An 18,006-nucleotide genomic window follows, 5' to 3' on the forward strand; every position below is an offset into this window, starting at 1 on the left:
AAATCGCAGATCGCCGCCATTACTAGTAAAAAAAAAAAAATAATTATTAATAAAAATGCTATAAAACTATCCCTATTTTGTAAACGCTATAACTTTTGCGCAAACCAATCAATAATCGCTTATTGCGATTTTTTTTTTACCAAAAATATGTAGAAGAATACGTATCGGCCTAAACTGAGGGAAAAAAATGTTTTTTTATATATTTTTGGGGGATATGTATTATAACAAAAAGTAAAAAATAATGTGTTTTTTTCAAAATTGTCGCTCTATTTTTGTTTAAAGCGCAAAAAAAAAAATCGCAGAGGTGATCAAATACCACCAAAAGAAAGCTATATTTGTGGGAAAAAAAGGACGTCAATTTTGTTTGGGAGCCATGTCGCACGACCGCGCAATTGTCAGTTAAAGCGACGCAGTGCCGAATCGCAAAAAGTGGTCTGGTCTTTGACCAGCAAAATGGTCCGGTCTGCAAGTGGTTAAGCACCTATACTGATGTGAAACGTGTTAGCCTGTCTGTACCTTTCATCACCATTATGTAAGAGATTTTGGATCTTCTACACTGTTTTGCCACAAATAAAAGGTGTTATTTGAAGTGTGGCCGTTTGGATGTTTCCTTCAATAAACAAAGGGTACTGATAGTCAAATGATACCACTGAAAGTGATAGTGTGAGTCACACTTTCAGCCATGGTGATACAAAAAACACATCACCATATAGAAGACCCAATGTGGAATCCACGTGTGAATAAGAAGCATTGACTGTTGTGCCTGATATTGACTCTTTTTTTTTTTTATGGTTATGGAACCATCTTTAAAGTCAGTATATGGAATGTGCAATTAGAGCTCAGCACTCAGGTTTGGTGTAATAGGTGCTCATTTGGTCCAAACTGACATGAAAACATTTTAACTGCTCTCAGGCAACTTCTGTAACTAAAAATATTCTGTTATTAAAAATGCTGAAGAAATTAGGTTTGTATTACCAAATAAAAATTGAAAACAGTTATATTTGAAATCTGCATTTCTGGATTAGAAACACAAATGCACAGAGCAATCATAATTTGACAAACACATAACATCTGCAAAATATCAATGAAGAAAATTAGAGAGAGAAAGAAAATCAATATAGATTGATCATTTCATAAAATATACCAGAAATTTTAGAGAAAGACTAGGCACCATAACATTTACAAAAATCAATGTTGAGAACAGACCTCAAAGCCCATACCTTATATAACTATTTAAAACAGACAGAAAAAATTCCTACATCTGGAGTTCAAAGCAGAAAAACTCTAAAAACCACTACTGCAGAAATATATCTACTTAACATGGCTACCGTGGAAGTTTTAATAAAACGAAAAGGAAAAATATATCCATATGCTCCCTAGAATTTTTTTATTTATTTGAAAATACATTTTAAAAACACAGCATTTGAAAAGAAATGTTAGACATAGAAAGACACTAAAACATTTACCTGCAGGGCACCCTTTCTCGCCAGGCACTTTTTCATATCCAGGACAGCATTCATAGGTGATTATTCTATGAAAAATAAAACATAAGCATTTTTAATTAAATACCACACCAGAAAAAAATTTGATCCAGTTGCTGACTGCCTAACATTCTAGTACACTGGCAAATCGGCCTATATGCACTGGATCACGCACCTAGTACATAATACGCACGCCCGCTGGCATGTGATTCGTTACAGCACAAGCCAATTAACAGGCCAATGATTTACCCAGCTAAGTGATTCACAAAATAAAGCTATGTGATTGTAAACAATACAGAGCTCTGTTCACTGACAGGGGATATTTGGGAAAAGCAGCACACTGTACACACATTAGCCCTTGTACACACGGTCGGACATTCCGACAACAAAAATCCGTCGGATTTTGTCCAAAACTTGTGTTGCATACACACGGTCGGACAAAGTTGTCGGAAAATCCGATCGTTCAGAAAGTGATGACGTTATTTCGTTAAGACGGGACTACGTTCAGGCTAGTAGCCAATAGCTTTGGTCTAGGAATTTGATCTAAGCATGCATGGCACTTTGTCGGAATCAGAATTCTCTACACACAATCGGACAAAGTCCGATCAGATCATGTTGTCGGAAAGTTTTATAGCCCAGCTTTAAAACTTTGTCCGTCGGATATTCCGACAGAAACAGTCCGATGGAGCCCACACACAGTCGGATTATCCGACAACATGGTCCGATCGGACATTTTCCGCCAGAATGTCCGACCGTGTGTACAAGGGCTTACACATAGTTAGGCACACCGTTAATCCATTGATCACACTAGATCTATTATTAGCACTGATCACTGTATTAATGTCACTGGGGATGTCAGTTCCCCCCAGTGTCAGTTAGTGTCAGATTTCCCGTTGCACTATCACAGTCCTGTTGTAAGTCGCTGATCGCCGTCATTAGTAGTACTAACACTGTCACACAAATTAATCATTATACACTTATTGGATTTTTTACCAAGGTAGCAAAATTAATTTTGCCCAAAAGTTATGAAGAAATTAGATTTTTAAAATAGTTTTAATGGATGTTTTAAGCGGAAAGTAAAAAACGGTGTTGTTTTTTCAAAATTGTTATTTTATTTAAAAAAAATCCAGTGGTGATCAAATACTACTAAAAAATAATTGTTTTGAACAGCAAAAAAGGGCCTGGTCACGAAGGGGGTAAAATCTACCGGACAGCAAGTGGATATTTTACTCCTGTCATGTACATACAGGGTTCTGCCACTCTTGGTTGCCAAGCTGTTTTGCAGACTCTCTGTCAGGAGCATGTAACACTCCTGTTCCTCATATCAGCATCCAGGTTTTGGCCTTGGCATTCTCCTTGTCTGTCTTTCCACCTGCAAGGTGATTAATGTGGCCAGTCACTGGGTAGAGACCAAACTTGATTTAAGCCAGCCAACCCTGCAGTCTCATGCTTGTGATATTGTGTTTGTAACACATACTTCAAGCTCTCTGCTTGTCTGTCCTGCTCTGCTGTTTGGATTCCTTCATTAGACTACTATTAGATATCGACTACACTCTAAAAACAGCCTACCTTTTGACTATGGATTTGACCCTGAATATTCTAGACGTTGCCTTGTACCTGGACTGTCATTGAACCACTCTACCTGTACGCCAAGTACCAAGTAGGTACCAAGTACCTGTTTGCTGTGCTCAGCTCATACCTGCCCCGGCATGGTAGCCAGCACTATAGTATTGTGTGTAAGTCCTGGGTGGCAACAGAGTACCGGTAGGCCTGCTTTCCTTATGGGAAAAGGGGCTGATATAGATGAAGAACACAGAAGCTAGCTATAGTGTATGACCACCTGTGTTAGAGGTAAGCATGACACTCTCTGGCTTCAACACTTTCTAAATCGCTTACTCAGAGCAAATGTGTGGATAAGGAAAGCCAAACGTCCTTATACTTTTTGGGGCAATGACTTGACACATAACGGAATGCATTGTACATCAATTTGACTCTGTGCATGGATAAATAGATAAGGGGACATGTCATGAGGGCTGTTACTAGTCACATTAAAGAGAATCTCAATTCTTGAAGCTGTGCCAAAAAAAAAAAAAAACAGAGAGCAAAGGACTAGTCACTGGCATTGCCTATGGTCTCCCAGCAGTTGATGTTTCCCTGTTATTGACTTTGTGTGTCTTTGTACTGGGATGGTCATCTTGGTAGAGGGAGCCCTGCAGGGGTGGACTGACAAATCATGGGGCCCCCGGGTAATATGAGATTATGGGGCCCCCCAGGCAATCCGAGATTATGGGGCCACACAGTATACACACACACAATATACAATCACACAGTATACACATACATGTATACACAGACATGTTTCTATTGGCTGAGAAGGTACTGGAGAGGTGGGGCAGCTATAATCTCAGGATTTTTAGACCAAAAGGATGTCGGTAAGGGACATTTCAGAGACAGATGTAAAAAAAAACACAGATTTTTACATACTGTCCCTGGTTTTACTGAGGCTGGCAACCCTGATGGGGCCCCCTAGTGGCTCGGGGCCCTCGGGCAGTGCCCGAGTGGCCCAATGGTCAGTCCGCCCCTGGTGCCCTGTTTTAGAGTTTCCATGAAAAATCTGTAAAAAGGACAGTACTGACATTGTCAAATCTCATGCAAAATATTCAGAGATCAGCAGTCAGAGGCAGCAGCACCTTATATCACACACTTCAGATATACAGCTATGAGTGTGTAGTCATAGAAACACCAGGACGTACACTGTTATTTTTTTGTAGAAATTTAAGACAAATGGTAGATTTTTCAGGATACTACTTTGGCACAATCAAATCTTCTAGATATTTATTTTCACGTAGCAAATTTTCATTTTTCGAGTTCTGCTCAACTTTACCTGGATTTCTATAGCATGTACTGTATATAACAAACATAGAGAACATTAACATACAACATAAAAAATATTCTGTTGAATATGTATAAATATATATTTTTCCTTGCTGTGGGATCTCACAATAAGTATTTATATGTGGATCCTGCCTACTAATTTTTTTTTTCACTTTGGATTGAGTAGGGGACAGTTAAAACCTCAGCTATTTTTTTTATTTTTGCCATCTGTTTCCAACTGAGGATATTATCCTTCATTAATAGTTCTGTGAACACAACAAAAAGTATAAGTACATCTCTCCAAAGAGAGGAAAATCCCTTCTTATGCCGGGTACACACGATCGGAATTCTCGTTGGAAAAAGCTCTGATGGTTTTCCCGACGGAATTCCGCTCAAGCTGTCTTGCCTACACACGGTCACACCAAATTCTGATCGTTTAGAACGCGGTGACGACACGTACGATGGGACTAGAAAAAGGAAGTTCAATAGCCAGTAGCCAATAGCTTCCATATCGTAGTTGAATCTGAGCATGCGTGATTTTAGGTGTGTCGGAATTGCATAGACACGATCGGAATTTCTGATAGAAAGTTTTTCTTTCGGGAAAATTGAGAAAATGCTATAAATTTTTGGCTGGCGGGAATTCGGACAGCTAAATTCTGATGGAGCATACACACGGTCACATTTTCCAATGAACAGCTCTCATCGGTCTTTTTCTGGCCGGAATTCCGACCGTGTGTACGTGGCATTATATAGCTCTCACCAGAACAAGTGTCCTCATTGGAAGATTTTCCCCTTTATTCCTGATCTTGGAACAGCTAAAAATGTTGAGATTTTCTTCACTTATGGTCGTAGTGACAGCAGTCACCATGACAAACAGAGAGTGAACTTCCCTAGCAGAAGCACAGGCAAAATAACAACCTGGGGTACATGCATAAGAGTCACTAGATCTCATAATATTAATTTCCAGTGTTGTGAATGACTATCTTATTGATCAAGCTCACTCTTCATTGAGACTAATTACAACTACTGGAGCAGTGAGGAGGGAGTCTTGAGAGTAGTCCAAATATGTAAGAAACAATAAAAGCTGCAAACCAATGGTCAGAGACAAAAATGTATTTTTTTTATTACATAATCAGTGGACGAAAAAAGCTAACATTTTTCAGATGCTCCAGCTTTATCAGAGCGTATGTGTTATGTAATCTCAAAAATGTCTGGATTCAATTTGATTATGATAATAGTTGGATGTATAAATTCAGATCCTACCACTAACACTTTTTACAGCATGCCACTCTGCCACTCACATTTCATCTATGACCCTTGTATTGATGTAGCCTTCTTGTTATTTTATATATTGCTATTGCTTGTTCATTTGTGTGTAGCTGAAGAAAAGTGATCATTGTGCCACAGAATGTTAACAATATTAGCTGAATGTATATGTTAGGGATATACATGCACTGGCCACTTTATTAGGTACACCTGTTCAATTGCTTGGTAACACAAATTTCTAATCAGCCAATCACATGGTAGCAACTCAATGCATTTAGGCATCTAGACGTGGTGAAGACAACTTGCTGAAGTTCAAACTGAGCATCAGAATGGGGAAGAAAGGGGATTTAAGTGCCTTGGACGTGTCATGGTTGTTGGTGCCAGATGGGCTGGTCTGAGTATTTCAAATGCTGCCGATCTTCTGGGATTGTCACACACAACCATTTCTAAGGTTTACAGAGAATAGTCAGAAAAAGAGAAAATATCCAGTGAGCGGAATTGTGTGGAGCAAAAAGCTTTGTTGTTGTCAGAGGTCAGAGGAGAATGGGAAGACTGGTTTGAGCTAATAGACAGGCAACAGTAACTCAAATAACCACTTGTTACATCCAAGGTATGCAAAAAACCATCTCTGAAAGCACAACACATCAAACCATAAAGCAGATTGGCTACAGCAGCATAAGATCACACCTGGTGCCACTCATGGCAGCTAAGAACAGGAAACTGAGGCTACAATTCCCACAGGCTCACCATAATTGGACAATAGATGATTGTAAAAATGTTGCCTGACCTTAGTACCAATTGAGCATCATTTAAATGTCATAGGCTACCTGAGTATTGCTGCTGACCATGTCCATCCCTTTATGACTATAGTGTACCCATCATCTGGTGGCTACTTCCAGCAGGATAATGCACCAAGTCACAAAGCTAAAATCATCTCAAACTGGTTTATTGACCATGACAATTAATTTACTGTACTCCTATGGCCTCCAAAGGCACCAGATCTCAATCCAATAGAGCAGCTTTGGGATGTGGTGGAATCGAAGATTTGCATCATGGATGTGCAGCCGACAAATATGCAGCAATGGCGTGATGCTATCATGTCAATATGGACCAAAATCTCTGAGGAATGTTTTCAACAACTTGTTGAATCTATGCCATGAAGAATTAAGCAGTTCTGAAGGCAAAAGGGGGTCCAACCCGGTACTAGCAAGGTGTGCCTAATAAAGTGACCGGTAAGTGTAGTTACCTGCTATACCTAATCTATTGGATTAACATGCTGGAAGTTGTTTTTAGTTAGTTTGTATCTGAGAGCCAATGGGTGTTTTATTCTCATTGTTGAAGTTTTTTATTTGAAGATAAATAATAGCTGAACTAAAACAGCCTTGTGATTCCATTACATATTACTAAATGGTCTGCTGTGTGCATAAACAATTCATTGCTCAGATGAATTCTTACTTCTGTATTTAGAGTTAACATTGGGCTTTGTTTTGATGAACACAAGACAAATGACTGATGCAGCAAATCATGCCAACAGTTTTATTTAATGCTAGCTTTCTAAACACTTTTGGGTAAAACTGTAACTCTTTAGTACTGCCCATAAATAGTTGCAGATGACAAAGCAAGGAACATTTAGTGCTGCCATAGCCAAAAGAATTTTTACATGAAACAGAAGCCTTCAATAAAGTTGCAATGGGGTTTCTAAACTTTGACATTTGAGGCTAATACAGTAGGTCTCTCCTGCTGAGATTAAGATGCACACCGAGCTGCTAGTCACGTCATAGCATCTACAGACTAACCCCTTGCTTGGCAGTCAAATGTTTATAAGTAAGAACTAATGAAATTAGCTTTTTTTTACAGATTACAAAATAAATACATAAGAAGCATCATAAGTCAGGAGTTTCAGACCCAAGGAAAGAAAGCCTTTTTTTTTAAACTATACTGTACTGTAACGCTACTAAAATGATTACTAGGCTTAACAATTATTAGAAGCCATTATTTGGTGCTAATGGTTTCAATAGATCTTCACAGTAGGCAGTGAATGGGAAGAAAATAATCTATACAAAGTTCCATTATTCTTATGCAAGTAGATACTGTACCTGTATACATGTTGAAAGGGAATAAATGTAAATTATCATGGTCAGGTAAATAGAAAATATTGCATATGTCTATTTTGTAGTCTCCTATTTAGCCAAGCTTTATACTCCTTTCAAATGTTTTCTAGTTTATTCTTACAAAAAGGTGTTGTTTACAGAAAAAAGTAAGCCAAGTTGAGATGCATACAAATAAGTGAGTCAGAGTAGTGCCTCCTCCATCTCCATATGACCCTGAGTGTGCCTAGAGCTGGCCATACACAAGTCATTTTTTTTTGTTCAGCCACACACGCTAAGTTTGCATGGATCCTTTCGCTGAGCCTTTGTATTTTGACAGTGGGGAGACTTCCCCAACATCATAATACACTTATCAGCACCACTGGCTATAGCCTGCAGTGCTTATCAAGAGAAAATTGTGCAACAGGCCTGTTGTACACATGTCGATCAATAGATTGACTTGTGCACGACTGGCCTCCCCATACTTGGATCAAAATTCGGCTGGTCTCTGCCGAACTGAATGAATATTGATCCATATATGGGCGACTTAAAGGCGGAACCTTCTGACATTATCGTCACTGCCTCTCCTAGCTCCCTGGTGGGTGCAAACTACAATCCCCTGATCTCGATAAGGAACTTAAACGTTTAGCCCAGTTTTAGTTGTCCTGGTATGGCAGATTAGTGGCACTGAAGATGAATATCCTTCCCCAAATTATCTATGTTTTTAGGTCCTTGCCTATACCCATCACAGACCACTACATGACATTCCCGTCGAGAACTATTCAATCCTTCATATGTAAGGGGCTAAAGGCCAGATGCTCTCACTCATGTTTAACTAGACATAGATCATTAGGTGGAGCTGGGTTCCCAGTTTTTAGGAATTACTATTGGGCTGTGCATTTAAATCAAATTAAACACTGGTTTCCCTCTGAAGAAGCCCTTCTGTGGGTAAATATCAAGCTAGCCATCACCCCTACCTATGACCTTCATCTACTTCTTCTGAGTGACAAGTGGAAACCTTGGGACCTTAAAACCCTAACTGTAACTATGCAAGCATCGTTGCTGGCTTGGAGACATCTTAACTCCGCTACAAACCCCATTCCCTCTACAAATTTTTAAGGACATGATCCTTTCACTATCTGTTAAATCCCTGCAGCTGCACAACATTACAGATGCCAGTGTTCTCTTCAAAAGTAGCATCCCCTACTCTTTAGAGGAGCTAGTAGAGAGACCCCACATTCCCACGCAGCACCAATTTACATGCTTGTGACTACTTTATTTTATCACTAAATACCCGATCTCAATAATCATTCTAACCCCCTAGAGCCTGGGACTTTTTTTACCCAAACTAAGCTTAAATCACGAGGGATATCCCTCTTCCACAACATCCTCCAGGATAAACACACCTCTAGCCCAGTGTTAAAATAGGAAACCATACCTCCTTTTCTCCAGCACAATAGCGAGTCACCTTCAGTTCAATTGTTAAAGCATCCCATTGCACCAGTCACCATGAAGTGATTTGATTAAAATCACCATTAGATGGTATTACATACCATTCAGACTAGCTAAAATCCTTCCTTCAGCCTCCCCTCTGTTCTGGTGAGAATCTGGGCAAACAGTACGTATTGTTTGGGGCTGCCCTAGCCTTACCAGCTTCTAGACACCCATATTTCAATTACTACCCACCTGCACCAGAATATTAGTCAAACCACAACCAGTCATGGCCCTGTTTATTATTGGAATTGACCACTACCCTCCCTCCCAGCAACCCATAGTCACCCACAACCTACTGACAGCACGATTAAGTATCCTTAAAAACTGGAAATAAAACACATCACCCATTCTTTTGGAGGTAGTGAGTATGGGTAATTCTATCTACAACTTTGAACACCACTTAGCACTCAATGCCTTGAAATATGCAGAACTTTCCCAATCATGGAGCATATGGGTAAATAAACACCCTCCTCGCTTTTCATAACTACTGGACAACCAGTGTATGTACTTTTTGAATTCCTGTACACCCTTGAAATTCTGATTTCTATTTGAGTCCTGTGACCTGTACTGTGTATCATATCATATACTGTTTGTTTCTTAGTTTTTTTTATAAACTTGAATAAAAATTGTTGATTCAGAAAAAGTGGAACCTTCTGATGTGCTCTTTCTTAAAAAATATTATGAGCATCCTTTGTTATGTGTTAAATGTTTATTTTTTAAAACATGTTTATTAATGATTTTAAGATTTGAATGATATGTTATATCACAGTGTATGCTGACAATACAAATTATGCAGAAAATAAACTTTATAATAATATGCATCATCATTACAGGAAGACCTTGATAAATGAAGTGATGAATAAAATCACTTGATACCCTCATCCATGCTAAACAGTGTGGATAGAGGAGTATTCCCTGCCCCCCTACTGGAAATTGTGACTGTTGGTATACCCGAACAGTGAGGGCATCTGATTAAATGCAGTAACTCCTTTAAAAAATGTACTTTTGTTAAGCCAACCAGACCACCAATGACTTCAATTTCAGCCGATTCACCGGTATTTGGATGAATCAAAGCTGTTTATGGCTAGCAAAACTCTCAATTGAATGTAAAAGTATAAGCCAAACCATGACTTTTTTCTTCAGACATTCATTGAAAATTGCTTGTATAACTCTGCTATTCATTGATGTAATAGACTTTTAAATCACATATCAAGAAATTGTGTTAAAGTATGGTTTTAACTTGGCAAGTTATCAAACACAAGCTAAGTTAATGATCTTACTTCCAAACTGAGGTGTGATTGTCAGTACAATCACTCTGTATTGTTTTAACAGACACCAACTGGCAACAGAATATCAAGATAAATGTTCTGTGATTTAAAACTCAGCTCTTTGGAATGTGTTAGAAGAATGTTTTTAAAGATTTTGAACAGTGTAAAAGTATAATGCAGACAGATGATGCTGGAAAATTTAAATTAACTGCTTTGTCGTCATGATTACTAAAGAGATGTTCTGATTGAATGTTTTACAGTATGTTTCAACTAAATTCTCATCTCTGATTTCATTGTATTTAATATTTCTATTTTCATTTGTATGTCTGTACAAACACTGTCCAGTTCTGCTATGCAAATATGTGGAATTCTAATGATAAAATAAAGCACGTTATAGTGTAGTCATGGTTAAAGGCTTCCGATAAAAATACACCAGTCGGGTGTTGTCAATAAAACCATAGGTTTTTCAGCCCTCAAGCTTTCCACACGTCTACTCCCATTTTGCGAGTGGAAAATGAGGGCTTGTGAGTAGGGCTGCCTGGGAGCGGGGGGGGGGGGGGGGGGGGGGGGCGTGAGCACCACCAGCGGGCGGGTTTGATTGGGAGCTGTTCTTCCAGCCATCGCCCCCGGGGGGAGAGAGCATGGAAGAACAGGAGCGCTGCAGGATCACAGAGCAGGATAGCACGCTGTTACAGCTTACATTACAATTGTCTCCTCTGCTCAACACAGCCCCGCCTTCTCCTGACCCCGTGCCTGTGATAGACAGAATGTATCCCAGCATTGGACTGGCATTCTTTTTATCACAGGCATAGGGTCAGGAGGAGGTGGGGCTGTGTCAAGCAAAGTGGAGACAATTGCAATGTTAGCTGTAACCGCATGCTATCTTTCTCTGTGATCCTGCAGCTCTCCTCTTCCTCCAGTCATGCATTCCTCTGGCCAGGCGAGGCTGCATTAGTGGGCACAGTGAGGCTGCAATGGGCACAGTGAGGCTGCAATGGGCACAATGTGGATGCAATAGTGGGCACAGTGATGCTGCAATGGGCACAGTGTGGCTGCAATAGTGGGAACAGTGAGGCTGCAATAGCCACAGTGTGGCAGCAATAGTGGGCATAGTGTGGCTGCAATAGTGGGCACAATGAGGCTGCAATGGGCACAGTGTGACTACAATAGTGGGCACAATGAAGATGCAATAGTGGGCACAGTGAGGCTGTAATGGCTGTAATAGTGGGCACAGTGAGGCTGCAATGGTGGGTACAGTGTGGCTGCAATGGTGGGCACGGTGTGGCTGTAATGGAGGGCACAGGGAGGCTGCAATAGTGGGCACAGTGAGGCTGAAATGGTGGGTACAGTGAGGCTGCAATGGTGGGCACAGTGTGGCTGTAATGGTGGGCACAGTGTGGCTGCAAAAGTGGGCACAGTGTGGCTGCAAAGGTGGGCACAGGAAGGCTGCAGTGGGCACAGTGAGGCTACAATGGTGGGCACAGTGAGGCTGCAATGGTGGGCACAGGTGAGGCTGCATTGATGGGCACAGGTGAGACTACAATGGTGGACACAGGTGAGGCTGCAAATTGTTGTTAATATTTAACTCAGTTATGCATAAACCATTTAAGTGTCATTTCATGAGATAATTTATTAAGGGTGTGTTTAGGAGCAGGGCCAGGTTGGGGTTGGGTGGGGCACTGCTGGTGAGTAACCCTTAAGGCCTGGCTAGTAGCTCAAGACTTGAAATTTTGAGCCCTGGGTTTATGATGATAAAAATCTGTATAGTATGTGTTCAATATATAATCAATATTACTGTGGCTTTCTATGTTCTTTGGCCAAGAAGGTCATATACAGTAGGTACCAAAAAATACAATATGTGCATGAATGAGTGTGAATGAACCCCAGACAAACGGCAGCGCTGAGGAGTGGTCTGATAAACCAGACATAATGTAGGTGGTAATTTAATGAATCTACCAAATGGATGGATCATACAAAATGGGTAAAAAAAAAACTAAATGTACCAAATAAATAATGAAGGATTAGAAGTGTGAAAAATGATTGGTAATAACAAAACTAATGATATGTACCAACAGTATTGAAAGGTTTGCATAGGATAGCCCAGAGTGCTAAACATAGCTAGGAGCTGAAGATAGAAAATCAGAGAGGGGGCTCACTTTCCAACCAGTGGAAGAAGTGTAGCAAAAAAAATAAAACAAATGACAATTTATTGAAAAATAGAAATACACTAACAAACATGCATATGTGTAGGGTATGGGACAAAGGTGACTTGGAAGCCAGAAATGTCCAAGGGGCAGCCAGAATACCATTAGCCTTGGCCATTGACTGGGGATGAAGCATGCTGAAGATGGAGGAAGCCGCTGTCACTGCAAGTGCAATCGGTGCTCAACCAAGGATTAAAATCCCAGACTTCCCTGGAGACACATGTTTTGAAGAAAAGGGGCGTGTTTCAAAGCCAGTTGGCTTGTTCATTAGCCTGTCTATGCTGGGCTATCCTATGCTTTATATACATCTTGGAGGAGGCAGGATCGTAAGGATTCAGATGCAACTCGTGGAGAGTGAGACACACAGGTGATGATCTGTAGCTATGGAACCATCAAGAGTTTTTCTAGATAGATAGATCTATCTATCTATCTATCTATCTATCTATCTATCTATCTATATATCTATCTATCTCTCTCTCTATATATACTGTATATATTAAAATGTTAAAAAATTATTATCATGATCATCACAAGGTGTTAAAATGGTGTGATTTGAAAATCTCATTATACTAAACAGCATCATGATAATGATCTAAGACTGGGTACTAGGTTGGCATAATTTATATTATAAATAATGAAAAGAAGAAATTAACCAATAAGATATTAGAATAAATGATTAAATGCATATGTGTGCCCTCACACATCTTTGTACACGCATGTACATAACTACAAATGTGAGTTCATGGGAAATGCATACAAGAGTAAATCATTTGGATAGCAAAGAAAGGATATGAATAATAATAATAAACCAAAAGGGGTGTAGAAAAACTGGGCGGTACATGAGGGACCAACTAAGAGTGATTGTAAAGTATTTGTTACAATAGTTGGTATAATTGACATATAAAAAAGAATAGAAAGAACTGGTGAATTCATGTACAAAAATGAATAAAAGGAATAAATGGATCAATAAGATATTAGAACGAATGACTGAATTAAATACATATGTGTGCAACACAAAAAAAAACTATTTGGAACAATGTTATACACTTTTTTCTTTTTTTTACTGATATATTTTGTGTCATATTCCACATCTTTGTCCTGTGACTGTTTAGTATTTAAATCTGGCTATACACTGATAGTAATGTGTGTGGTCCAGCATGTACCGGATGAATTTTGATCAGTGCCTGGGCTGTCTCGTTTGACAGGAAAACTGGTTGCCATCCAGTGACTTTTTTTTCTCTTTTTGCACTTGTGGTACTACTTTCTTTAGTATTGAATAACTACCTGTCCTTTACATATTACTTACTGGACCACATTGATGTCACCCCCCTCCCCCCATCTGTACCTTGTGTAATCAGTCCCAAGTGGGATATATAGACTTTCCCTACCTTTAGAGAGTGCTGGATGTTTGTGTTTAAGCACTTTTCGTTTATGTTTTGCAGTCTTAATCACTACTTTGACGACTGTCCCCATCTGATACTTGGATCCTGATGTTAGAACTGGCTGATACCTATCACTGCCCACCACCTGCATACATTCTAATCCACCTGAACTCAATCTACTTCAGATTTTAAATGAAGACACCCTCTGGCTGACTTTTGTCTGCTCTGTTGTTTGTTTATTAAATACACTTCTGCCTGACATTTTAATAGTTCACTTTGGGTATCTGTCATTTCACCAGCTTTCATTAGTGGGGCAAACCTCAGGGCTGTATCCTGCACCCTGCGAAGCTAAAACCTCATGTCGGTGAGGGTCCAGTGAAGAGCAGGCACACCTGAAAAACCCCATTGAAAAATACCCAATGCCCGTGGTTGCCTAAGCCATTAGGGCAGTCAGACAGCTTGAAAATGTATTTCAACATATATGAAATATTTACGGATGTACAGCAGTGTGATTAATTCATAATTTTACACCTGTGTCTTTATGCCTTTTCATTTACAGGTAATCAGGGTCGAGGAGTCTCCAGGCCCTCAGCCCTCAACCAACAGTTTTCTGATGCTTATAACAAAAAATAGTAGTCCTGGATGCCTTTTATGGTTGAGAGCACTGATCATGAGCCAATCAGCAGACTTTTTTTGGTCATGCCCCTTTGGCAGAAGCCACCTGAATGGCCAGTACACACCGGCTAGTGAACTGTGTGTACTAGGCTTTAAGATAAGAGCTGGTTTTGTAAAAGGCCAAACATAGCATGCACCATGTATCTAGGCAAGCTGGTCCAGCAATACAGTAACCCATTATAATGGATCAGCAATACAAAAAAGAAATATATACCTTGATAGCTTATTTTCAATATCAATTATAGAAATAAAATTTGAATCCAGAAAGTCCTGACATAAATAGGTTAACACAATGGCATTGATTTCCTCAAGGCCAAAAGACTGATCACTTTACAAGAGAATTATTCCCAGAGCTTAGTGAATGTGGTCTCAAATGACTTCCATCATCCAATCATGTGCAAGCAAAAATACATTTTTTTTTTTTTTTTTTTGTCTGCATGTGATTTTTCTGCATTCACTGGGCTCTGGGGAAAATTCCTTTGCAACGTGAACAGCCTACTTGCCTTTTATAAGTCAACCCCAATGTCCTTCTAGAACTGTATTTTTTTCTAGCACTTTATATAAAAGCATGTAATTCAGAAAAGTAGTTATATACGACACAGTTAGTACAATACATTCATATACAAAAATAATTAAATTAAATGCTCTGCTAAAATGAATTCATTCACATAATGAAGGGCCAAGTTCTGGTGTCATTTATACCATTCACGTAAAATCCTCTTCACCATATCATGCCTCTGAGACATCATAAAAAAAAAAAACGAGATCCAAAATACTTGTCTTTATGCCTCAATCTGATAATGCTTCTTTCCTCTGGTGGCATGTCATTTGACACAGTTTTGAGCATTAGTCTCTTTCAATGGTCTCTGGCCAATCATGGTCTGTGCCAATGTGATGATCTCTTCCAATGGTCTCTGGCCAATCATGGTCTGTGCCAATGGGATGATCACTGTTCAGGATTTCTCAATCACCCACAATGCACATGAATATGTCCTGTGCTAGCAAACCTTGTTTCAATATTATCTTACTGTGTGTTTTTTTTAAGGTATATTTTATTTTGGTAATGTTGTTACTGTTTACTGATCAATCATTTGCATAACAGATTATTAATCAATGGAACTCCATATTTAAAGCTGAACTCCAGGCAAAAAGCTGACTACACAAGAAATTTGTCTCCGATGTTTCCCGTTGTGCAGGTCATAGTATAGCTAGTAGTAGTTCTATAATGCTTTGTAGATTCTCCAGGCCACTTCAATTCTAATATATCCCAGCATTTATCATATATACAACACAGGTAGTGCAGACACCTATATCCAATCACCATTGACTGTGAAGATATTGAATGTCAAAATCTACATACTCAAGGTTCATTGGTTATGGGTATCTGTGCTACCTGTGTGGATATACAGTAAATGCTGTGGTATATCTTCCGAGCATTCATTAGAACTACTGTAAAGAGGGTCCACCTGAATGTGAAAAACAAGTGCTGGCTATAAAGGATCTGTTTTATCTGACAAAAGGATTTGTATTTTCATCCATCCAGTCATGATATTTCTACAGCACTGCCACACATTACAATCCTATCTGACAGGAGAGGGGACTTCATCTTTTTCTGCTTCAGTTTCACTTTCACAGTTTACCTTCCCTCCTGCATCCTGTGACTGGGCAGTAAAAGGAGAAGCACACTGATAATCTCACCCCTGCACTCTACTACTTACTGTAACAGTCAAATAAAATACGACTAAAACTAAAACAACTGAGATGACTAAGATACGACTGAAACTAAAATGGCATTTTAGTCAGAAGACTAAAATTGGACTAAAACTAAAATGCCATTTTATTCCAAAGACTAAGACTAAAACTAAATTGAAATTTGGCTACAAAATTAACATTGGTCTGTAGTGCATGTTCATACCTCAATGCCATAATAAATAAAATATTAGATTTTTCACTCCAGCAGTATATAATGAGTTTGGAAATTGTAAAGAAATGTTGACTAATGCATTACAATTTAATTACACCTATTAGATTTTAGATGACTAAAATTAGTTTTAGTGGACTAAAATGTACTGGAGATTTTAGTAGACTAAAACGTAGGACATTTAAGTCGACTAAAATGTTCTGGAGATTTAGTCGACTAAATACGACTAAGACTAAAACAATTGCAGAAGACTAAAATGGGACTAGAACTAAAATGCCATTTTAGTCCTAAGACTAAACCGAAATTGAAATTTGCTGCCAAAATTAACACTGTACTGTAACCACTTTGAACTCTACTGTACAGGGAAGAATGATCAAACATTTCCATAGACACACAAACCTAGTGGAAAGCCTTCGCAGAAGTGTTGAAGCTGTTAAAGCTGCAAAGGGTGGGCTAACTCAATATTGAACCCTATGGACTAAGACCAGGATTCCATTACAGTTTGTGTGTGTATAAAGGCAGATGTCCCAATACTTTTGATGATATAGTGTAAGAGTAAGGTTGTGATAATGATTACAGAGCTGCTTTAACATGTGGCTTTTATACATCCATGGAGTTCAACTTTACATTTTAAGGAAATCAACCAAGTTATTAGAAATTATATTTTTACTGTAAAAAGCTACTTTGTAAGAACCTTCTGGAACATTAAACATGGTGTCACCCCCTCCCTTCCATTAATAGGACTATAGTCCTCCATTAAGTACAGACCCTCCCTCCATTAAGTACAGACCCCCTCCCCCCACTAAGTACAGACTCCCCTCCCACAGTACAGATCCCTGTCCCTCAGTACAGACACCCCCTTACTAAGTACAGACCCCCTCCCACAGTATAGATCCCCCCTCCCTCAGTACAGACCCCCTCCCTCTGTACAGAAACCCCCTCCAACAGTATAGACCCCCCTTCCTCAGTACAGACCCCCCTACTAAGTACAGACCCCCCTCCCACAGTATAGATCCTCCTCCCTCAGTACAGACCCCCTCCCTCTGTACAGAACCCCTCAGTGCAGACCTCCCCTTCCTCAGTTTAGACCCCCCCAACTAAGTACAGACCATCCTCCCACAGGAAAGACCCCTGTCCCGCAGTACAGCCCCCCTTCCTCATCACAGACCCACCTCCATCAGTATACACCCCCTCAGTGCAGCCCCTCCTCCTCTATCAGTATGCACCCCCTCTGTGCAGCCCCTCCCCCTCTATCAGTATAGACCCCCTCAGTGCAGCCCCTCCCCTCTATCAGTTTAGACCCCTCTCAGTACAGTCCCTCCCCATCTATAAGCATAGACCCCCCCAGTGTAGA

The 18,006-nt window shown here is 39.7% G+C and overlaps 1 protein-coding gene across 1 annotated transcript in view; it reads right to left on the minus strand.

The window, feature by feature from the left end:
- The window catches only part of TGFBI (transforming growth factor beta induced), a 109,539-nt gene that overhangs the window by 69,791 nt on the left and 21,742 nt on the right, over nt 1–18,006 (minus strand). Inside the window, exon 3 of the mRNA XM_077473374.1 lies at nt 1,467–1,531. Within this exon, the coding sequence (XP_077329500.1) occupies nt 1,467–1,531 (65 nt within the window). The remainder of the gene's footprint in view (nt 1–1,466; nt 1,532–18,006) is intronic.

Source organism: Lithobates pipiens, unplaced genomic scaffold (assembly GCF_037356315.1).
Source record: "Lithobates pipiens isolate NorthernLeopardFrog02 unplaced genomic scaffold, aLitPip1_a1.2 Scaffold_8, whole genome shotgun sequence".
Lineage (NCBI taxonomy): Eukaryota > Metazoa > Chordata > Amphibia > Anura > Ranidae > Lithobates > Lithobates pipiens.